This window comes from Oncorhynchus mykiss, chromosome 13 (genome assembly GCF_013265735.2).
Source record: "Oncorhynchus mykiss isolate Arlee chromosome 13, USDA_OmykA_1.1, whole genome shotgun sequence".
Lineage (NCBI taxonomy): Eukaryota > Metazoa > Chordata > Actinopteri > Salmoniformes > Salmonidae > Oncorhynchus > Oncorhynchus mykiss.
This window is the reverse complement of record NC_048577.1, coordinates 56112375-56136121: the sequence shown is the minus strand read 5'-3', so window position 1 is coordinate 56136121 and position 23747 is coordinate 56112375. Positions and strand designations below refer to the sequence as shown.

Below are 23747 nucleotides of genomic sequence, written 5' to 3'. Positions count from 1 at the left end.
AACCCCATCTCTCTCCTTCTTTCTCTCTCCCTCTGTCTCTCTGGCCCGGCCCCCCATCTCTCTCCCTCTCTGTCCCAGCCCCCATCTCTCTCCCTGTCTCTCTGGCCCGGTCCCCCATCTCTCTCCCTCTCTCTCTGTCCCATCTCTCTCCCTCTGTCTCTCTGGCCCAGCCCCCCATCTCTCTCCCTCTCTGTCCCAGCCCCCCATCTCTCTCCCTGTCTCTCTGGCCCGGCCCCCCATCTCTCTCCCGCTGTCTCTCTGTCCCAGCCCCCCATCTCTCTCCCTCTCTCTCTGTCCCATCTCTCTCCCTCTGTCTCTCTGGCCCAGCCCCCCATCTCTCTCCCTCTGTCTCTCTGGCCCAGCCCCCCATCTCTCTCCCTCTCTCTCTGTCCCAGCCCCCCATCTCTCTCCCTCTCTCTCTGCCCTGGCCACCCATCTCTCTCCCTCTGTCTCTCTGGCCCGGACCCCCATCTCTCTCCCTCTCTCTCTGTCCCAGCCCCCCATCTCTCTCTCTCTGGCCCAGCCCCCCATCTCTCTCCCTCTCTCTCTGGCCCGGCCCCCATCTCTCTCCCTCTCTCTCTGGCCCAGCCCCCCATCTCTCTCCCTCTGTCTCTCTGTCCCAGCCCCCCATCTCTCTCCCTCTCTCTCTCTGTCCCAGCCCCCCATCTCTCTCCCAGTGTGTGATTCTGATTCTAGTAGGTACTTATCCTCCATTCATGCTGTATGAGTCAGCCAGACAGACAATCAGTTCCGGAACATCGATAGTAACATGTTTTACCAATGAAACACATTGTATTTAACAGTGCTGGACTACACCAACCTGCTCTGCTCCCATTCATCAAACAACACACAGAGATAGAGCAGGGGTTGAGGTGGTGGACACTGCTCTGGGATGCTCCCAAACGGCACCATATTCCCTATATAGTGCACTACATTTGACCAGGGCTCGGGTCAAAAGTAGTGCACTAGATAGGGAATAGGGGGCCATTTAGGACAAAGCCCCACTCTGTGGAGATGGGGAATCTATCTATGAGTCATGTGTTCAGTTATACTGTGTAGGTGAACACACAGGATGAGGTTTGTGTAGTAGGCAGGGTTGTGCACAAACCCCTCGCTTGAAATATTTTCATAATTCATATCTGGAAATTCATAACATACCAAATGCCTCTGTAGCTCAAATTGTAAGCCAGCTAGTTACAGTGCTTCCTGAAGACGTTGTATTGTTTTATGGAACCTTTATTTAACTTGGCAAGTTAGTTTAGAACAAGTTATTATGTACAATGACGGCCTACCCCGGCCAAACCCAGACAACGCTGGGCCAATTGTGCGCCGCCCTATGGGACTCCCAATCACGTCTGGATGTGATACAGCCAGGAATCGAACCAGGGATTGTAGTGACGCCTCTTGCACTGAGATGCAGTGCCTTAGACCGCTGCGCCACTCACAGGGGGTGGGGTGTGTGTAGGTGTAGACTGGGGGTGGGGTGTGTGTAGGTGTAGACTGGGGGTGGGGTGTGTGTAGGTGAAGACTGGAGGTGGGGTGTGGGTAGGTGAAGACAGGGGGTGGGGTGTGGGTAGGTGAAGACTGGGGGTGGGGTGTGGGTAGGTGAAGATAGGGGGTGGGGTGTGGGTAGGTGAAGACTGGGGGTGGGGTGTGTGTAGGTGAAGATAGGGGGTGGGGTGTATGTAGGTGAAGACTGGGGGTGGGGTGTGTGTAGGTGAAGACTGGAGGTGGGGTGTGTGTAGGTGAAGACTGGAGGTGGGGTGTGGGTAGGTGAAGACAGGGGGTGGTGTGTGGGTAGGTGAAGACTGGGGGTGGGGTGTAGGTAGGTGAAGACTGGGGGGGGGGGGTGTAGGTAAAGACTGGGGGTGGGGTGTGGGTAGGTGAATAGCATGCTGTGAATGTTTTTCCATACAATGAAAATAATAACTAGCTGTGTAGGTGAGTCTGAACAACACTTCCTGTTTCTCTCGGTGTGTAGGTGAGAGCACGACAAGTGGAGTAACTCTGTGTATGTAGGTGCGTGTGTCGTGACTGGACTGTGTGTAGGTGTGTATGCGACAAGAGATTGTTGTGTGTGTGTGTGTATATGACACACACCTCCAGGGCTGTCTTTGAAGGAGGCATGGATGGTATAGTGGTGAGTCATTCATTCCAGACTACCAGCCACGTATAGCTCTGTCCTTGTGAATGGGATTATAGTTAGTTCATAACTGGGATCACTCACTTCTCTTCATCTCCTTTGGGACACGACTAGGTCTGATTGTCATGTTTAATACTGATAATGTGCTCATCTAACAGATGCTAAACTCATTCAGTACATGTGGCCCCTGCAGGAATCAAACCCACAACTCTGCTGTTACAAACTCCAGGACCCAGGTCTTTATTGTGCTAGTATGACCAGTGCCATAAGGGAGAAGTCTTTTCCCCATTCATCAGATTTGGCTGCAGGGAGTGAATGAGGGGAGGGAATTAGGAGAAGAGGGTGGGATAGAGGGAGGAGTGGGGGTTACACAGGAATGCTCTGTCACCATGAGAAAAATGCTTTCTTGCTGGTTCTGCCCTTTGCGTAGAAAGTGAGGCAGATGAATACAGAGAAACGGATTAAAGACACAGAAAGAGAAGAGACTGACGTAGCGAGAGCAGAGGTACTACAGGAATGTATCAGAAAGTATCGAGAGAAATGACATGTGTGTGTGTGTGTGCTGACACCCTGCACTCAGTCTGATTAGGACTAGGATTAAAACTACACATCTGTCCAGGATGTCAAGAGGATGTTAGGACAGCAGTCACTAAGGTCAATGTGTGTCTGGCTACATCTGCCTGCCTACCCCTCTCTAGGGCTAATGCTGTTCTGTAGGCTCAATGCTGTCCTCTGGTGGTGGCATCCCAGCACTACAGCTGTGAGAGACTACCAGTGATGCGTGGGTCAGCAGTTTGTTCACCAGCACCCACCCAAATTGCTAGTAACCCATCCGCAACCTCCTGACTTAAAAGTGATAAAGTGAAAATCTGAGGCCCACACTCAATCCTAACCGGAAAAATGCAATAACTCCAGTTTTAAGGAAATTAAAAGCTGTTATAAAGATCCAACGTGTTTTTTTAAATAAGATTTCAGTTCAGCTTGGGTGCATATTTTATGTGGTTGAAATACTATCTGCTTTAATGATGCTGTACATTTGCTGTATCATTTCACTGTAAGAAATGCTTAATTCTATGAGTTAATATTAAAGCTATGTGAGAGGTTATAGACCTACACTCTGTTCAGATTTCAGTTATACTACTATTCTATCTAACCCATCTGGAACGGTACAGTTCCCTTGATGTGCAAGTCCCTGTGTTGTGACTGTGACCTCAGTCATCACACATCTTTCCCCAACATTAGACTACTGTTCTGGCCTGCTGTTCTTTCACATCATTTCTCTTATTGAATTCAACTCTGACATTGTCCTTTTGGTCTCAGAATTCTACAAAAATGATACATTTATGGATTTTTAATGCATTGTTTTCTCTTTATTCAACCCACCCAATATTTAATGACCCTAAACCCACCCCTCCCCGCCAATATAACTACAGGGATTGCAGGTTATGAGTCAACCCACCCCTCCCCGCCATATAACTACAGGGATTGCAGGTTATGAGTCAACCCACCCCTCCCCGCCATATAACTACAGGGATTGCAGGTTATGAGTCAACCCACCCCTCCCCGCCAATATAACTACAGGGATTGCAGGTTATGAGTCAACCCACCCCTCCCCGCCATATAACTACAGGGATTGCAGGTTATGAGTCAACCCACCCAATATTTAATGACCCTAAACCCACCCCTCCCCGCCATATAACTACAGGGATTGCAGGTTATGAGTCAACCCACCCCTCCCCGCCATATAACTACAGGGATTGCAGGTTATGAGTCAACCCACCCCTCCCCGCCATATAACTACAGGGATTGCAGGTTATGAGTCAACCCACCCCTCCCCGCCAATATAACTACAGGGATTGCAGGTTATGAGTCAACCCACCCATCTCTACACAGTACAATAGGACAGTGTTTCCCCATCCTGGTCCTGGGATACACTGTCCCTTCCAGAAGAGCCATTTTCCAGTGTCAGTGTTCTGAGGTGATGAAGCATTCTCCTCTCCAGACCTGGGTTCAACACCTATCTATTGAGAGGACCTGTTGCAATGGAACCAACAGAACAGTCTCAATAGTCTAGTTGAAAACCACATCATTTGTCACTCCAGGCAGACTCCAGCAATCACTCAAAGTATTTGAAAGATTTTAAATAGCATTTGAACCCAGGTCATCTCTGTTTGTCACAGTCACAACACTCACCAGTCTGCCCTACCAAACCTGTCTGAGGAGGGGTAGTCTGTGGTGTGGTCTCCATGGGCAACACACAACACTCACCAGTCTGCCCTACCAAACCTGTCTGAGGAGGGGTAGTCTGTGGTGTGGTCTCCATGGGCAACACATAACACTCACCAGTCTGCCCTACCAAACCTGTCTGAGGAGGGGTAGTCTGTGGTGTGGTCTCCATGGGCAACACACAACACTCACCAGTCTGCCCTACCAAACCTGTCTGAGGAGGGGTAGTCTGTGGTGTGGTCTCCATGTTGGATTCCATCATGGAGAGTGAATGAATCATTGTTGGGTTGGATTCCATCATGGAGAGTGAATGAATCATTGTTGGGTTGGATTCCATCATGGAGAGTGAATGAATCATTGTTGGTTGGATTCCATCATGGAGAGTGAATGGGTCTTGTGACTTACAGTATATCTGGTCTGATGTCTCTTGGGTTTGTTTACAGGGAACCCAACTGAATGGTTTTGGGAAGACGCCTCTTTTCCTCGGGTAAGTCATGCATCATGAAGAGAATATTAACACATCCATCTTAAACTCACAATAACATGTGTGGACACACAATCTTTCTTTCAAATAGTCAGTCATATACTCTACCCACAGTGTAGTCCGCATACAGAGCGCAAGGGTTCTATTTTTGGCGCAAAGGAGGCGCAAGTGTCAAATGCACCTTAATTTGCAATTTCGTCATGTAAAAGCAGGTACACTGGCATTTTCCAGCCCTAACGCCAAGTTCAGCAATTTACCTGTCTACCATCAGCTCCCTTGCACTGAAGTGGGAGGGGTTACAATTTTACAGGTGTGTCCTTAAAAACAAGTGCAAAAGTGACAATTTTCATGCAGCACTAATGGGAGGTTTTAAGACCCCCAAAAAGCAGGTCTTAACAGTAACGCAGATGATAATGGCAGGGATTTTGAGAGTGGAAGCACAGCCAGCCTATCCAACCATGACACACAGAGTGGAAGCACAGCCTATCCAACCATGACACACAGAGTAGAAGCACAGCCTATCCAACCATGACACACAGAGTAGAAGCACAGCCTATCCAACCATGACACACAGAGTAGAAGCACAGCCTATCCAACCATGACACACAGAGTAGAAGCACAGCCTATCCAACCATGACACACCGAGTGGAAGCACAGCCTATCCAACCATGACACACAGAGTAGAAGCACAGCCTATCCAACCATGACACACAGAGTAGAAGCACAGCCTATCCAACCATGACACACAGAGTAGAAGCACAGCCTATCCAACCATGACACACAGAGTAGAAGCACAGCCTATCCAACCATGACACACAGAGTAGAAGCACAGCCTATCCAACCATGACACACCGAGTGGAAGCACAGCCTATCCAACCATGACACACAGAGTAGAAGCACAGCCTATCCAACCATGACACACAGAGTAGAAGCACAGCCTATCCAACCATGACACACAGAGTAGAAGCACAGCCTATCTAACCATGACACAGAGTGGAAGCACAACCTATCCAACCATGACACAGAGTGGAAGCACAGCCTATCCAACCATGACACAGAGAGTGGAAGCACAGCCTATCCAACCATGACACACAGAGTGGAAGCACATTATATCCAACCATGACACACAGAGTGGAAGCACAGCCTATCCAACCATGACACACAGAGTAGAAGCACAGCCTATCCAACCATGACACACAGAGTAGAAGCACAGCCTATCCAACCATGACACACAGAGTAGAAGCACAGCCTATCTAACCATGACACAGAGTGGAAGCACAACCTATCCAACCATGACACAGAGTGGAAGCACAGCCTATCCAACCATGACACAGAGAGTGGAAGCACAGCCTATCCAACCATGACACACAGAGTGGAAGCACAGCCTATCCAACCATGACACACAGAGTGGAAGCACAGCCTATCCAACCATGACACACAGAGTGGAAGCACAGCCAGCCTATCTAACCATTACACACAGAGTGGAAGCACAGCCAGCCTATCTAACCATGACACACAGAGTAGAAGCACAGCCTATTCAACCATGACACACAGAGTAGAAGCACAGCCTATCCAACCATGACACACAGAGTAGAAGCACAGCCTATCCAACCATGACACAGAGTGGAAGCACAGCCTATCCAACCATGACACACAGAGTAGAAGCACAGCCTATCCAACCATGACACACAGAGTAGAAGCACAGCCTATCCAACCATGACACACAGAGTAGAAGCACAGCCTATCCAACCATGACACACAGAGTAGAAGCACAGCCTATCCAACCATGACACAGAGTGGAAGCACAGCCTATCCAACCATGACACACAGAGTGGAAGCACAACCTATTCAACCATGACACACAGAGTGGAAGCACAGCCTATCCAACCATGACACACAGAGTGGAAGCACAGCCTATCTAACCATGACACAGAGTGGAAGCACAGCCTATCCAACCATGACACACAGAGTGGAAGCACAGCCTAACCAACCATGACACACAGAGTGGAAGCGCAGCCTATTCAGCCATGACACAGAGAGCCCATGGAAGGAGAGATGTGCCGTTTGTGCCAGTGAATCTCGTATTTGGAAACATAAAAAAGCGATTGCTTTAATTTCATTAAAAACCAAGCATAGCGTCCCCTCCCCTTAATCAACGCTGGTATACCAGCATCACATAGGTGTGTCTTTTATCCTGGCAATTATCCAAAAGTAGCCTATAAATAAAGAGGTTTTAAATGGTCTACTGAGAGGGCTTTGACATTTTATGCCCTCATGCTTTTTCATTATTCACAATTCACATATCTGCATTTCGACTTGTTCAGAAGGCTATCCATCCAGTTTCAAAGAGCGCCCCCTTGTCTGATTACCAAAGACACTCCAAACTATTTAGTCGTCCTATAATGCAATATCAACAAGTGGATCTTTAACAAAAATCTGCCTCGCACATAAGCAACGATACGATTGACAGGAGCCTAATACTTTGTATAGACGTGCGAATGTTATGCGTAAAGATATTTAGGACTACGTGTGCAAACAGTGCCATGGAACGAGAGAAGAGATTTATGTTTCTGACCCAATATTATTTAGAAATAATGTTTTTGATTTAAAGAACAACTGTAGTGTTTTTGTTTAATTTGATTCTAAACCAAACGTATTAAAGAGGTTCACCAGGCTGTAATGTAATCAAAAATGTAATCTATGTAATCTCCAGAAGTAATTATTTAGTATGAGAGGGCCATAAACAATAACTAGTAATACTGCAGACTCTAAGGTTCAAATCTCCCCTATCTGGTAAATGTAGTTATAAATTGCTGAGGTGTAGTCACTTCTCAGGACACAAGCTCAAGTACACAGTACAATATGATATATTTAATGTGATGTATTTCCTATTCAACAGAACGGTATGAATAAGGCTTGAAATGACTTATATGCTTTCTAAATCTAGTATTTATCAACTACTAATTTATCAACGACTAAGATTTCCTTTATAACTGTAAAATACATATTTCAATCTATGGTGTCCACATATCCATCCGGTTGGAACCGGTACCAGAACCACTCAGGTCCCCAAAACAGGGGACTTTACATCTATTGTTTAATTTTATACGCTGTCTTTTTAGGCCTTATCAATAGCCTGGTGAATTGAATCTTGCTTATTGTCTACATTTGGTATGTCCATGTCCAGACTGCAATTAACAGCAGGCCTAGCCCCTATATTAAATGGCCTAGCCCCTATATTAAATGGCCTAGCCCCTATATTAAATGGCCTGGCCCCTATATTAAATGGCCTGGCCCCTATATTAAATGGCCTGGCCCCTATATTAAATGGCCTAGCCCCTATATTAAATGGCCTGGCCCCTATATTAAATGGCCTAGCCCCTATATTAAATGGCCTAGCCCCTATATTAAATGGCCTGGCCCCTATATTAAATGGCCTAGCCCCTATATTAAATGGCCTAGCCCCTATATTAAATGGCCTAGCCCCTATATTAAATGGCCTAGCCCCTATATTAAATGGCCTGGCCCCTATATTAAATGGCCTGGCCCCTATATTAAATGGCCTAGCCCCTATATTAAATGGCCTAGCCCCTATATTAAATGGCCTGGCCCCTATATTAAATGGCCTGGCCCCTATATTAAATGGCCTAGCCCCTATATTAAATGGCCTAGCCCCTATATTAAATGGCCTAGCCCCTATATTAAATGGCCTGGCCCCTATATTAAATGGCCTGGACCCTATATTAAATGGCCTGGCCCCTATATTAAATGGCCTGGCCCCTATATTAAATGGCCTAGCCCCTATATTAAATGGCCTGGCCCCTATATTAAATGGCCTAGCCCCTATATTAAATGGCCTAGCCCCTATATTAAATGGCCTAGCCCCTATATTAAATGGCCTGGCCCCTATATTAAATGGCCTAGCTCCTATATTAAATGGCCTGGCCCCTATATTAAATATCCTAGCTCCTATATTAAATGGCCTAGCCCCTATATTAAATATCCTAGCCCCTATGTCAGCTATAGCCTATGTTTAACAATGTTTTTCCATATTGAAGCAATGCAACTAGAACAATGTGGACTGCAAACATGTTCAATATATTTAGAAAATATGTGGCAGGCTATTTAATGAACTAGGCTATAACAGACTAACATTGGAATTGGAGTTGATGAAAACATAATACATAAAATACCATAAATACACAACTTGAAGCAACACATATTTAGGCATGGAGCACGTTCTGATTGACCCAGCTTGAAGCAACACATATTTAGGCATGGAGCACGTTCTGATTGACCCAGCTTGAAGCAACACATATTTAGGCATGGAGCACGTTCTGATTGACCCAACTTGAAGCAACACATATTTAGGCATGGAGCACGTTCTGATTGACCCAGCTTGAAGCAACACATATTTAGGCATGGAGCACGTTCTGATTGACCCAGCCTGTTTGTGCCACTGCCACCTACTGTGTCCATAATTCCGGTTGTGAAAATAGCTAAAGTATTCTTGACCCACCCCAAAGCTGTAACGTTACCACCAGTGCTAAGATTTACCATTGTTAGGATGGTTCAAATAGGGCCCAAGTGTCATAAAATCATCACACCAGCATTAACCCGTCTGTCTCCTTAGGGGAGGGAACCCGTTCACCGCAGTCAAGCTACGTCCCACAGTCACCAATGACCGCTCAGGCCCAGTCATCTAAACCTCCAGACCCACCCTCCTGTCCACCTCTACACAGGAGCGGCACCTCCAGCTGGGCATCACCCCATGCTGTCCCCCCTCCTCCAGGCGGATGGACCCAGGGCCGGACACTAGTGTACGGGACAACTTGACACTGTGGGCTGCTGTGCTGAAGATCCAGTAATTTCACTACTACAGATGCCATTAGAAATGACATTGTCTAATACACAGTTGCCCTACTGCTGCAAACGCTCTCCCTGAGAAGGTGGGAGGATTTATTTATGTAAACAGATGCACATATATAGATTTTCTAGACCTATTTTTGTCGGTGATGATGAGTGGCGACATACTACATGCGTTCTCGCTGGGCGTGTGTGAAAAGGAGTCGAGGAAAGCCTGAGATTGGGCCGTTGAAATATCAGAATGTATTTCTGACTCTTTTTTTTGTTGCTTCAATCACTCGTCAAAAAATGTTAGTTGCCATAGGGCAGTAGATAAATGAATGTATGCAATACGGGACCTATGCATCACAATTTACAGAGGTCCTTATGGTAGCGTTGCTCGTTATTGTTGATGTATCTCGAATATGATATGTAAAATTGCATTGTTGCTATCATTACTAAAGACCAACTGCTTAGTGACTGTCGAATAGAAGTATACTCATTCAAGGGAAGCGCACATCATTTTTCCCCCTCAACTCCTTCCAAGAAGTGTACAACAAATTTGATTGGTTGAGTGTGTCATTGTCATTTTGCTGATTGGTTTTTCAGTTAAGTGTTCATACAGTGCTGCTGTTACTAGTGGAAGATGTGAGACCTGTTTACCTTAACTCTATATACCAACAGTAATCATTCTGTGAAACGTCTCTCATCTGTCTGTTATTCAAGTAGCCCGGGTCATGTTCATTAGGCACCAAACGGAAGAAAGCAGACTGAAACCTTTGAGGGAAAAATCAACTGTTTTAAAACGTTTTCCCTTACGTTTCCTAATGAATATGAGCCAGTAGTGCTGTGGACATCCATTTTTAAAAGGACATGGTTAAATGGAACTCATAACTTCCCATAGACCGTGCAGCCATTTTGCTTTTATCTTCATGCTTCATGGAAGGCATTTTCAACCTAGTGGCTAATTTGATCATTTTTCTTTGGTCTGCCTTGCCTACTCCCTGAGTTTGGAACGTTGCTGTATGAAAATAAACAAATATACACTGAACAAAAATGTAAACGCAGCATGTAAAGTGTTGGTCCCATGTTTCATGAGCTGAAATAAAATATTCCAGAAATGTTCCATATGCATAAAAAACGTACTTCTCTCAAATGTTGTGCACAAATGTATTTACATCCCTGTTAGTGAGCATTTCTCTTTTGCCAAAATAATCCATTCACCTGACAGGTATGGCATATCAAGAAGTTGATTTAACAGCATGATCACTACACAGGTGGACCTTGTGCTGGGTACAATAAAAGACCACTTTAAAATGTGGAGTTTTGTCACAACACAATGCCACAGATGTCTCAAGTTTAGAGGGAGCGTGCAATTGGCATGCTGACTGCAGGAATGTCCACCAGAACTGTTTCCAGATCAAATGTCAATTTCTCTACCATAAGCAGCCTCAAACATCATTTTTGGGAATTTGGCAGTATGCCCAACCGGCCTCACAACTGCAGAGGCATCGTGTAGGCGAGTGGTTTGTTGATGTCAATGTTGTGAACAGTGTGTCCCATGGTGGCGGTGGGGTTATGGTATGGGCAGGCATAAGCTACGGACAATGAACACAATTACATTTTATCGATGGCAATTTTAATGCACAGAGATACCGTGATGAAATCCCGAAGCCCATTGTCGTGCCATTCATCCGCCGCCATCACCTCATGTTTCAGCATTATAATGCACAGCCCCATGTTGCAAGGTTCTGTATACAATATCTAGAAGCTGAAAATGTCCCAGTTCTTCCATGGTCTGCATACTCACCAGACATGTCACCGATTGAGCATGTTTGGGACGCGCTGGATCGACATGTGCAACAGAATGTTCCAGTTCCCACCAATATTCAGCGACTTCGCACAGCCATTGAAAAGAAGTGGGACAATATTTCACAAGCTACAATCAACAGCCTGATCAACTCTATGTATGGAGATGTGTCGCGCTGCATGAGACAAATGGTGGTCCCAGCAGATACTGACTGGTTTTCTGATCCACACCCCCTACCTTTATTTTTAAAGATATCTTTAACTAACAGATGCATATCTGTATTCCCAGTCATGTGAAATACATAGTTTAGGGCCTAAAGAATGTACTTAAATTGACTGATTTCCTCATATGAACTGTAACATCTTTGAAATTGTTGCATGTTGCATTTATATTTTTGGTCAGTATATTTTACTGCTTGTCTTCTCTTTATTTCAACTCTTTGTCGTGATAAATTGTTATTGGGTAGCCTAGTGGTTAGAGCGTTGGACTAGTAACCGCAAGTTCAAACCCCCGAGCTGACATGGTACAAATCTGTTGTTCTGCCCCTGAACAGGCAGTTAACCCACTGTTTCTAGGCCGTCATTGAAAATAAGAATTTGTTCTTAACTGACTTGCCTGGTTAAATAAAGGTTTAAATTATAAACGTTATGACCTGCCAATAAGTATATGTTACTTCATGACTAGAAAGGCCAGGTTTCAAGCCAAGGCACACTGTTAATACACCTTTTAAAGGCAATTTCCCAGATGTTTGCAGAGATCACATTCATGTTCAACTCTGGATGTCAGCTCTGATTCTAATAATTAACTGGTTGAAAAACGGAATCCGGTTAGTTACAACTGGGGTTGAATTGAACAGGAACAGTGTTGTCTTCTACAAAGTGATTGGGCACTGGTCTAGAGTCAGTTGAGCTGTTTAGACCATATGATTATATGGAAAGAGGGACCTGACCCTAGATCAGCACTCCTACTTCGAGACGCTTTATGAATACGGGCCAGGAAAAGTTTTAAAAGATCAGCCGAGACATGTACCGCACTCATGGTTCTTTATTTACAATAACTCTTTTAGAAAAAATAAGGACCTCAATCATGATGGCGTGCGTAGTGTTTCAAAGCAGATCCATGTCAAATACACCCCCAATATATGACCCCATTTTATTACATGGACAATAAACTACTGGTGGTAGAGAGACATATGGGTACATAGAGACATTCTCGGTTGATTGTCTATTGTTGGGAGGATTGCAGGAGGCTGAGTTGTCACTGAGAAGAATACTAAAATGGCTACAGATTATCCAGAGATTACACACGTCAACCTGCTTGTATTATGCAAAAAACTGTCTGCATGCTTTTCCTCCCTCCCTTGGCTGAGTCTGCTTGGTTGTAGGTCAAAGACGTGGTGCCCGACTTGACCTGGGTGAACTCCTGCAGAGCCTGTGTAGGGCCTGGGTGAACTCCTGTGTAGGGCCTGGGTGAACTCCTGTGTAGGGCCTGGGTGAACTCCTGCAGAGCCTGTGTAGGGCCTGGGTGAACTCCTGTGTAGGGCCTGGGTGAACTCCTGTGTAGGGCCTGGGTGAACTCCTGTGTAGGACCTGGGTGTACTCCTGTGTAGGACCTGGGTGTAGGACACTTCAACCTATGTCCAGATTTACACACTACTTAGAACGTACATGTTTATTGGACATACATTATTGGACATACATTCTAAGTGGTATGCTATAGTGACATTAAAGGATACTGGAACAGAGACCCCTATTCATTAGGTAGCAAACGGTAGAAAATGGACTGAAACAGGGAGGGACTACCTGGTCTTGTCCAATAAGAAACGCTGAGGTCTGCAGACCTATATAAAAGCCATCAATCAGAATCATACCTGTGAAAATATGACATGGCCCCAGAATAAAAAGAAACCAGAACAGACAACAGCTCAATGACAAATTTTACATGTCTGAGTTCGGGACAGCTGATGTCTCAGTGTTACGTTTAAAACCCTCCCCCAGCCAGAGTCGAGCTGGGAAAAGATATTCTCTGCGACACTGGCCCAGACTGAGTGGGGGCAGCATTCTCAAAGGCTTCAAAACAGAGGTTCAAAAGGGTTGCTTAAAGAGGCTCTCGCTCAATGGGTCATTTCCTTATAGTCATATACCTGTATAGTGACGAACCATTTCCCAAAGTAATGAGTCTCCTTTAAAAAATACATAATTAATCCTAAAATGTGACTACATGAAACAGAAGGCGCTTCAGAAGTGGCAGAACTGAACAATTCCCAGGTGTGGCGCAATTGGAATTTAACATCGAGCACAAAATCTACTTGTGCCTCCGTTTGATTGAACATGACAAAACAAAGGAATTCTATCAAGTAAATGATTTGTTATTGATCCACGTCTTCAGCCACATAATGATCACAATCCCTTTCTGGGCCTATATCACAAAGAGCCTCTAGGATCAGTTTGGCTTTTAAATCATAATGCACAAGGTTTATATGGACAGGGAGGACCTGATCCTAGATCTCCTACTCGGATGCACTTGTTGAATATGCGCCTCGGGGCCGTATCCACAAAGCATCTCAGAGTAAAACATTTGGTCGTAGGTGCTAGGAGACATTTTACTCCTACTCTTATGGGTAAAAATAAAAGCTATGCAGGAAGCTTCTTTAGTCATAACAGTCCCCCACCTAGTCAAGAGATATTTAGGAGACCTCATGAGCTGTCCTAACCAGCCAGAGTTACCAACAGGTGTCTTGGTAATAGAAAAAGGCAGGGCTTCCTGTGCCATAGACAGGCTGCTGCTTTGGAGGTGAAAGAACATATAGAAATATCAAACAATCAACCCATAATAATGTACACCTTGTACTTTTGACAATGATTTCACAAGGCTTCATTCACACGACAGCCTAAATACTCACAACCACTAGGCTAATAAACAATCACACAGTTCTCTTTCAATTATTTCATGAACCTACATGTCATTTAAAGTTATCCCTTTGGAGCGCAATATCATGTTAAAACTAGCCGTGTCTATGGGTTGGACATCTACAGTCTATATTAACTTTGTGTTGGGTAAAACTAGCCGTGTCTATGGGTTGGGCATCTACAGTCTATATTAACTCTGTGTTGGGTAAAACTAGCCGTGTCTATGGGTTGGACATCTACAGTCTATATTAACTCTGTGTTGGGTAAAACTAGCCGTGTCTATGGGTTGGACATCTACAGTCTATATTAACTTTGTGTTGGGTAAAACTAGCCGTGTCTATGGGTTGGACATCTACAGTCTATATTAACTCTGTGTTGGGTAAAACTAGCCGTGTCTATGGGTTGGACATCTACAGTCTATATTAACTCTGTGTTGGGTAAAACTAGCCGTGTCTATGGGTTGGGCATCTACAGTCTATATTAACTTTGTGTTGGGTAAAACTAGCCGTGTCTATGGTTTGGGCATCTACAGTCTATATTAACTTTGTGTTGGGTAAAACTAGCCGTGTCTATGGGTTGGGCATCTACAGTCTATATTAACTTTGTGTTGGGTAAAACTAGCCGTGTCTATGGGTTGGACATCTACAGTCTATATTAACTTTGTGTTGGGTAAAACTAGCCGTGTCTATGGGTTGGGCATCTACAGTCTATATTAACTTTGTGTTGGGTAAAACTAGCCGTGTCTATGGTTTGGGCATCTACAGTCTATATTAACTTTGTGTTGGGTAAAACTAGCCGTGTCTATGGGTTGGGCATCTACAGTCTATATTAACTTTGTGTTGGGTAAAACTAGCCGTGTCTATGGGTTGGACATCTACAGTCTATATTAACTCTGTGTTGGGTAAAACTAGCCGTGTCTATGGGTTGGGCATCTACAGTCTATATTAACTCTGTGTTGGGTAAAACTAGCGATGTCCATGGGATGGACATCTACAGTCTATATTAACTGTGTTGGGTAAAACTAGCCGTGTCTATGGGTTGGGCATCTACAGTCTATATTAACGCTGTGTTGGGTAAAACATCTACAGTCTATATTAACTCTGTGTTGGGTAAAACTAGCCGTGTCTATGGGTTGGGCATCTACAGTCTATATTAACTTTGTGTTGGGTAAAACTAGCCGTGTCTATGGGTTGGACATCTACAGTCTATATTAACTCTGTGTTGGGTAAAACTAGACCTTTTTGAAATGCGTTATGCAACATTATCGGCAAGTGACTTGATGCCTTAGATTTGTTGAACAGAAGAGTGCTGACATAACGTTCATATTTTAACTGTCAAACTGATTCAGTGCAATATTCCCATCACATTATTCTAAACATATGCAAACCAACATATTAGGGTAAATTAAAAGTAGACAAAGTGATGGTGTCAGGCAGATGATATCACACGTTTTACCCCTGCAACATTCCCCGTAGTTGTCTGAAGCTGTACAGCTGTCAGTGCCTCGTCCTGATTGGTTATTCCTCATCATTTGCAACAATGTCAATGAGCATCATCACTATCCTTCTTTTGTGGTACCTCAGACTGTGGTGATTACCAACAGAGAAACTTTTGAGTTGATTTTTCTCCTGGCTCAGAGTCTGTCTGAGCAGTAACTTATCCTCATAAAACCTACTCTGAGCTGGGAGCTTTTTTTTGTCTTAAAACAGGATCCAGGATATTTTCTGATACGCTTTGTGGAATATGGCCCCTGTCTGTTTTCTGCTCTATAGCGTAATAAAGGCACCAGCTGTAGATGGACAAAGATCAGGCTTCTTCACTAGATAATACTACCAATGTATATTCTACCATGTACAAATGTAGGTTTTCACATGCACCTCTATCATATCAGAATTAATGGCTGGCTAGAAGTTCATTGTGGCGACTACTTAATCGTTGTATAGAAAATACCTGGCATTCTCAGTGTGTAATAATTATAAACAACAAAGTTATAAGATCCAGCTGGGCTGAGAGGACGAGCTGCAGGTGGGTCCTTCTACCCGAAGGTGGCGCCACAGTTGGGGCATCTCCTCTGGCGCAGTGCCAGGCAGAAGAGGATCCCCAGGGGGAAGAAGAAGACGGCACACATGATCCCCAGACAGGTGAAGTCATCCTCCAGCACGCCCACTCTGAAAAAAAGATGAAGAAGCACATTAAAGAGATAGAATGTTGGCCTCTGGTGATGCTCTCCTCTGGTGATGCTATCCTCTGGTGATGCTCTCCTCTGGTGATGCTCTCCAGCAAAAAAAGGGCCACCTGAGCAAAAACATGTTTGCCAATAAGTAAGGATGTGTGGTTTTATGAGATAAGTTATTTAAAAATGATCATATACGTAACATTCAAGCAAAAAAAATGTAACTCACCAATTAGCAACTAAATTCCCATCCACCCCAGAAAGCATTTTTTAGGACTGAGAAAACTCTGGTCAATGCAACCACCTCCCAAAAACCACGAGCAGGAAAAGGAGCACCTATTGGTGTAGAGATTGAACCATTCTGTTGTTGTTGTGTGTCAAGTCGCCACAGGACAAATAACTAATAATGAGAGAGAATAATAAGTAGTCTATACTTTCTAGCAGTCATTGTGACTCTGGGCTTTCTAGGTTCCCATGGTAATCGTGTTGGAGATGCAGTGCTATTAGATGTATGAGCCGTGACATAATCATAACACTGTGTGGTCTAAAGGCACATTGTGGTCTCACTGTGTGACCTGGGGAATCACATGGAGAGTTAACTGTGGGTTCCCCTGAACAGAGTGGCTACTAGAAGGAACAGAGCTGCAGGGGTTAACAGCTAGCAGGAACTACTGTCTGGTCTTATGACTCCACATGTTGGCTGACTAGCATCACGTCCAATACATCTGTCAACTCCCCTTAGAGGAAATCTACATTGTATAGACCCAAATATGTCTAGATGTTGAACTGTAGTGATTACACTATACACCTACTGGCCCATCACAATCACATCCTGGTGTGTTCCAATCAGACAAACACTGTATTTCAATCAGCCTTGTGACTAGAGGGAGTGCAGCTACCAGAAGTTACTTTTTACAGCAGGTTAGGAGAGCATTTTAGCCAGCCCCAACCCTTTGCCTAACCTTAACCTAAGTCTCCTAACCTACTACGAAAAAAGTTAACTTCCAGTTGTAGCTGTACTTCCTCTAGTTAGAACCGTTTCTAGAAGAAATGGTGGACAGAAAAAATGTGAGCAACAAGAGGTGGAGCGCAAATGTAGTGTGGACTTTGACGTTTTTCCTGCTGTGTGTGTTGCCTGCACCTGCCCTGCTGTGTGCCATGTACATGTCATGGGTGTGTTTACACCACCACTGCTTATCAGCTGAGTATCAGAGTGTGTCAAGGCCACAAACTGGACTAGAACCCTTTAGTGAACCTGGCAATGCAAATAGTGGTGACAAACTAAAACAAGCCGTCTCCCTCTACTGTCAATCTAGTGGTGACAAACTAAAACAAGCCATCTCCCTCTACTGTCAATCTAGTGGTGACAAACTAAAACAAGCCGTCTCCCTCTACTGTCAATCTAGTGGTGACAAACTAAAACAAGCCGTCTCCCTCTACTGTCAATCTAGTGGTGACAAACTAAAACAAGCCGTCTCCCTCTACTGTCAATCTAGTGGTGACAAACTAAAACAAGCCGTCTCCCTCTACTGTCAATCTAGTGGTGACAAACTAAAACAAGCCATCTCCCTCTACTGTCAATCTAGTGGTGACAAACTAAAACAAGCCCCTCTACTGTCAATCTAGTGGTAACAAACTAAAACAAGCCCCTCTACTGTCAATCTTGTGGTGACAAACTAAAACAAGCCATCTCCCTCTACTGTCAATCTAGTGGTGACAAACTAAAACAAGCCATCTCCCTCTACTGTCAATCTAGTGGTGACAAACTAAAACAAGCCATCTCCCTCTACTGTCAATCTAGTGGTGACAAACTAAAACAAGCCATCTCCCTCTACTGTCAATCTAGTGGTGACAAACTAAAACAAGCCATCTCCCTCTACTGTCAATCTAGTGGTGACAAACTAAAACAAGCCATCTCCCTCTACTGTCAATCTAGTGGTGACAAACTAAAACAAGCCCCTCTACTGTCAATCTAGTGGTGACAAACTAAAACAAGCCGTCTCCCTCTACTGTCAATCTAGTGGTGACAAACTAAAACAAGCCGTCTCCCTCTACTGTCAATCTAGTGGTGACAAACTAAAACAAGCCATCTCCCTCTACTGTCAATCTAGTGGTGACAAACTAAAACAAGCCCCTCTACTGTCAATCTAGTGGTGACAAACTAAAACAAGCCCCTCTACTGTCAATCTAGTGGTGACAAACTAAAACAAGCCCCTCTACTGTCAATCTAGTGGTGACAAACTAAAACAAGCCATCTCCCTCTACTGTCAATCTAGTGGTGACAAACTAAAACAAGCCATCTCCCTCTACTGTCAATCTAGTGGTAACAAACTAAAACAAGCCATCTCCCTCTACTGTCAATCTAGTGGTGACAAACTAAAACAAGCCATCTCCCTCTACTGTCAATCTAGTGGTGACAAACTAAAACAAGCCATCTCCCTCTACTGTCAATCTAGTGGTGACAAACTAAAACAAGCCATCTCCCTCTACTGTCAATCTAGTGGTGACAAACTAAAACAAGCCATCTCCCTCTACTGTCAATCTAACACTCCTAGAAATCAGGCTCTATTATTTGACTTTGTAGTCCAGGCCTCAGAAGTGAAAACAAGTCTGTATTTACACCAAACACTGGTTTAAAGTCTCAATGTAAACGTGCCATTAGTGTATTCTATCATCAATTAGACTAATATGTTCATTTTAAAAACACTAAATGTGAATTTTTTAAAATATTTTTACTAAATCAACACAAGACGGACACTACAGCTAATGGGTCATGTTCATTAGGCACCAAATGGAATAAAACAGACAAACAGGAACGGACTACCTCGACTTGTCCAATAAGAAACACTCCTTTTCCGTTGCAAAACATTTAAATGTTTATTAGGACAAACGTTTTCCATTGTATGACCTAAAGAACACGACCCTGACCATTTTTCATACAAGACCACGTTGACTCATGATAACGTTTGACCTTCAAGAGCATCATACAGTCAATCAACTTCCTCTCTCCTGTCACACGTCTGTGTTCCAAGCAACGGACACTGAGAGGATGTTGTATCAGACAAATTGAAACCACTGCGGTCACTCTCGAAATGAAGCTTTACCCTACAGCAGCAGCTTTAGTGTGTGCTAGGCCTGCCTGCCTGCCTACAGTGCAGTGTAATACTGTTACCATGACGCTCACATGTAGCTATGCTGTGGAACACCCTTTAGACACAGATGGAGCAGAAGACAACCGGCATTTGACACATGGAAACCACGTGTTCACCACAGGAAACCACGTGTTCACCACAGGAACACTATTGATTGACAAGGCTTTCCTTGATGGCAGATTAGTCTACTGATTCGTCTTGGTTTGGCAGACCCTACACCTTCTCCCAAATCAGATCAAATTGTATGTCACATGCACCGACTACAAATCTGGTCCCCCCTTCAACTGTGGTTCATCTCAAGGTTTCAAACAATGTTCTTCCTTCTAAATCACCTTAGTTACACGCTTGTTATAGCATTACTCCCCCCTGTGGCTTTCAGAGAGTTCAGCTCTGTGACAACAGCTTAATGGAACATTTCAACACTTTCCAAACTCATTTGTCATCTCCAGCATCACCCCAACGTCAACATATGTGAAAACAGCAGGTTTCTATGTTTTTTCTCTCTCAAAAAGATAGACCATAACAGAAGCTGGTGACATCATATGTTGTGCATCCTGTGATGTCAACCAACTCCTCTTAATATTTATATATTTCTTCATTCCATTATTTTACTTTGAGATGTGTGTATTGTTGTGAATTGTTAGCTACTGTTGTAGCTAGGAAGATCAGCATTTCATTACACCCACAATAACATCTGTTAAATGTGTATGTGACCTATAAAATGTGATTTGAACTGAGCAGTCAAAGGTTACTTTACTAACATATAATAAAACAATAAGACTGAATTGAAGGCTGCCAGAAATGCAGACAGTCCCCCCCCTCCATAGATACAATACTGTTGTACTGAATGCTGTGCCCCCTCCATAGATACAATACTGTTGTACTGAATTCTGTGCCCCCTCCATAGATACAATACTGTTGTACTGAATTATGTGCCCCCTCCATAGATACAATACTGTTGTACTGGATTCTGTGCCCCCTCCATAGATACAATACTGTTGTACTGAATTATGTGCCTCCCCCCAACATACAGTATGCTTCCCCACTATGCGTGTGTTGTTTGGGGCTGGTGTCTCACCTGCAGGCTGGGCAGCCCCCCACCACCACCACGGAGGGCTGGATGATGGTGTATGTGCCAGGGTAGGGCTGCTGGGCTATGGCTGGGCCCATCTGTGCACTGGGGCCTTCTTGGAACCCTGTGGTAGGACAAGGGGAGAGGAGTTTGAGGTTGAATTAGGCAAGATCTGAACTACAAGGGGAAGTCATGAGTCAGTTTCCGTTTCAGTCAGCCAAGAGAGGCAAGGGATTATACAGTATTTGCCACTGGTAAGATAACGAACCCAGTACCCTGTACAGAGCATAGACAACTCTAATACACACTTGTACATGTGTGAAATATGATAAATATAAGCATCCATCCAAATTTGTATTGGTATTACAGTCTACATTGTGGAAGCTACTCTATAAATGTCAGCAAGTTCATGCAACTTAAAATAAAAAAGTTACGTTATCGGCGCGTAACGACGTCATAGTTCAGGAGCTAGCTTTGGACGTTAGGTAACAACCCTACAATGTGATCTACTTGCCTGGGCCAGTGGGGTACTGATATGGCGGCGGCTGTTGAAAGCCCGGGGGTGCAGGGGTTGGGGCGGGGATAGCTCCATAATTGTGCTGCTGGCCATATTCATACGCCCCCGGGACGACGTTAGCATAAGCGGGAGGACGGTCTTGGAGAAGAGGTTTGCTGTCCATATCTGTTGCGTCCTCAAGTTATCTTTCGCTTTCTTTGCCTTGGCTGGCCCTCTTCTTCCCACACAAATTGGATTTACTTAGTCGGTGTTGCCTCGAGTCATACGACTTTTGCAGGCACGGATGGGTAAAAAAAAACTAAGAAAACACGACGCGCAAAAATTTAAGTTATCGCCTCTCTCCATGTGCCAACTTTGTCCCTGACTGCACCACCCGAAACACTCGCGGACTCTTCAGTCTAAAGGGAGGATGCTTATTTAAAAAAGAGGGAAATGTCTAAAATATCGCCATCTTATCACCTCATTATGTCATTTTTTGTCAAAAGAACCTCTCCTATCACTCTAGAGCACACAAAAAAACAGTTGTAAACTCGAAACTCGTTTTCCCTTTCTGTCTGGATTGTCACAAGACTCAAATCATGTGATGCGCTCCGGAACGCCTATGTGCGGAGAAAAGGGGCGCGTTCGAGCAGATCACATTTGTCAAGTCGGTGACCAAAGTCTGTTGCATTCTGGGTGTACAAATTGTCTGACTTGTGCTTATGAAGTTTTGACTGCAAGTTTTTGCAGTTGTTCTTCATGCAACCATCGCCTGCATAGGTCAACCAATCATTTGGATGTTGTTGTTTTTTACCCATGCAAACGTGTTCAAAGACATGACTGAAACAGGAACCTATTTAACAAGTTGTGTGTACAGGTGATATACCATAAAACTTCAATTAATAGCCCGGGTGTTTATTTGCTTAAATTACTGAACACAACAGGTGCTTATTTGGACCAGGCACACTGCTTTTGCATATTTGCATAGTTAATTGTTTAATTCCAGCGTTCACTTCCAGCATTTTAATCAATCTTAATATCCTGCACTAATGTGTTATAATTGACACAATGTGTCACGTTTCTTTTGTCTTAAATTGCCTCTATTAAAAAAAAATGTGCTTGACAGAATAATTATCATCTTTGACTGTGCATTTTCGGCAGTTCCTACTTTCGCCACAAGAGGGCGAAAGTCCTTACTGATTTAGTTAATGTAATTAATTTAGGTAATGTAACAAATCAAACATTACACCTTAAAACATTTATGGTAAACTAGTAAGCCATTAATTTAGACCTTTGCTCTAATGTGTTAAGTTGCCCTGCTGGCTATGAAAAGGGACAGGGGGCTATTTGAGGCTGTGTGTAATTTAAGTTTTACAGTATACAAATAAATGGGATATTTGAGGTTCTCTCTCACTAATTGACTGTACAATATACACACATAATATTATATTATGATTTCAGTTGATGAGTGTGTGCTATGGGGGTTAGATACATGTTTATTTCAACATTATAAAGAAAACCTTTTTTAAATAATGGCAACACTGCCATGTTGATCTGAGCCTTGCTGTTGGAAAACCACATTTAGTGTCCAACTTTCGGCTTTCGCAGATGCAATTCCCCAGACTTCACTTCTCGAATTTCGTCTAGAGTCGGTTGCCATATCCCAGTGGTCACCAACCAGTCGATCGCGAATTCTCGATCTCCAAGGCATTTCTAGTCGATCGCCAAACATTTCTGTAAAAAAAAAAAAACAATAAAGCCTTGTGATCCTATTTTCTTTTATTAGTTTCGGGCTGTTGGTGGTAGGTGCAGCCAATTCAGCTGCCCTGCGCGCCGGGTTGGCAAACTGTTGTCATTTCATGTGTCTGAAGGTACAAACTCTACCTTCCTGGTGGGCCTGGAGAGGAAATCAAGTGCACTATACCACCGCTGGCCAATCAGATTGCTCAGATGACCAAGTCTGCACAGCATTTTAGGATGCATTATAGAAAGCTACGGCAAAGTTGATACTGTGAGATTTCAAAACGTTTAAAACAAGGACTATAGAGAGACCGTCAACGAATACAGCAAAGAGCTGCTGTTTTTATGAGTGAGTTTAAGTTCTTACTCAGCACTGTCCACACTTTGTATTAAACATTTTTATAACCCATAAAATGCGCGTTTTTCCTATTTCCAATTAGCTCTACAACAAGCAGTGCAGCAGTAATGAATGAGTAGGGAAGTGTATCTATAGGCTTGGGTTGTTTTTTTATTATTATTAGCGGCTTGGGTCTTTTTTAATATCAAGGAATATTTCACGTTCTCTGTTCATAGGAGTAACAACATGAATTTGTGCATGAGGCAGAAATATTGTGGTGCGACTCGAGTTTCGCCAACAGCTGGAAAACAGTGCCTCTTTTTGGCCAGTGTCAGTGGAGGAAAGGGAGAGCGGAGGGAT

At 44.0% G+C, this 23747-nt stretch overlaps 3 protein-coding genes across 8 annotated transcripts in view; 1 reads left to right on the top strand and 2 right to left on the bottom strand.

Moving 5' to 3' along the window:
• The window catches only part of LOC110539043 (brain-specific angiogenesis inhibitor 1-associated protein 2-like protein 1), a 78521-nt gene extending 67689 nt beyond the window's left edge, over window positions 1–10832 (top strand). For both annotated transcript variants that reach the window (XM_036941588.1, XM_036941587.1), the window contains 2 exons: window positions 4813–4856; window positions 9487–10832. In XM_036941588.1, the coding sequence (XP_036797483.1) occupies window positions 4813–4856; window positions 9487–9559 (117 nt within the window). In that variant the 3' untranslated portion in view covers window positions 9560–10832. The remainder of the gene's footprint in view (window positions 1–4812; window positions 4857–9486) is intronic.
• A 1705-nt stretch (window positions 10833–12537) lies between these two features.
• The window catches only part of LOC110538788 (brain protein I3), a 698720-nt gene continuing 687510 nt past the window's right edge, over window positions 12538–23747 (bottom strand). For 2 of the 4 annotated variants that reach the window (XR_005035607.1, XR_005035606.1), the window contains exon 5: window positions 12538–15633. The gene's annotated coding sequence lies outside the window, so the exon portion shown is untranslated. The remainder of the gene's footprint in view (window positions 15634–23747) is intronic. The other 2 variants (XR_005035608.1, XR_005035609.1) reach the window with 2 other exon arrangements.
• Window positions 14677–21959, bottom strand: LOC110486855 (brain protein I3). Of its 2 annotated transcripts, none has more exons than XM_021558682.2 (3): window positions 21329–21955; window positions 20821–20938; window positions 14677–16585 (listed from the first exon to the last, which is right to left on the bottom strand). In XM_021558682.2, the coding sequence occupies exons 1-3, from the start codon at window positions 21492–21494 to the stop codon at window positions 16453–16455; spliced, it is 417 nt and encodes a 138-aa protein (XP_021414357.1). In that variant the 5' UTR covers window positions 21495–21955; the 3' UTR covers window positions 14677–16452. The 2 variants fall into 2 exon arrangements, with proteins under 2 accessions (XP_021414357.1, XP_036797480.1); XM_036941585.1 differs by lacking the exon at window positions 14677–16585 and adding an exon at window positions 16637–16712 and having other exon boundaries at window positions 21329–21959.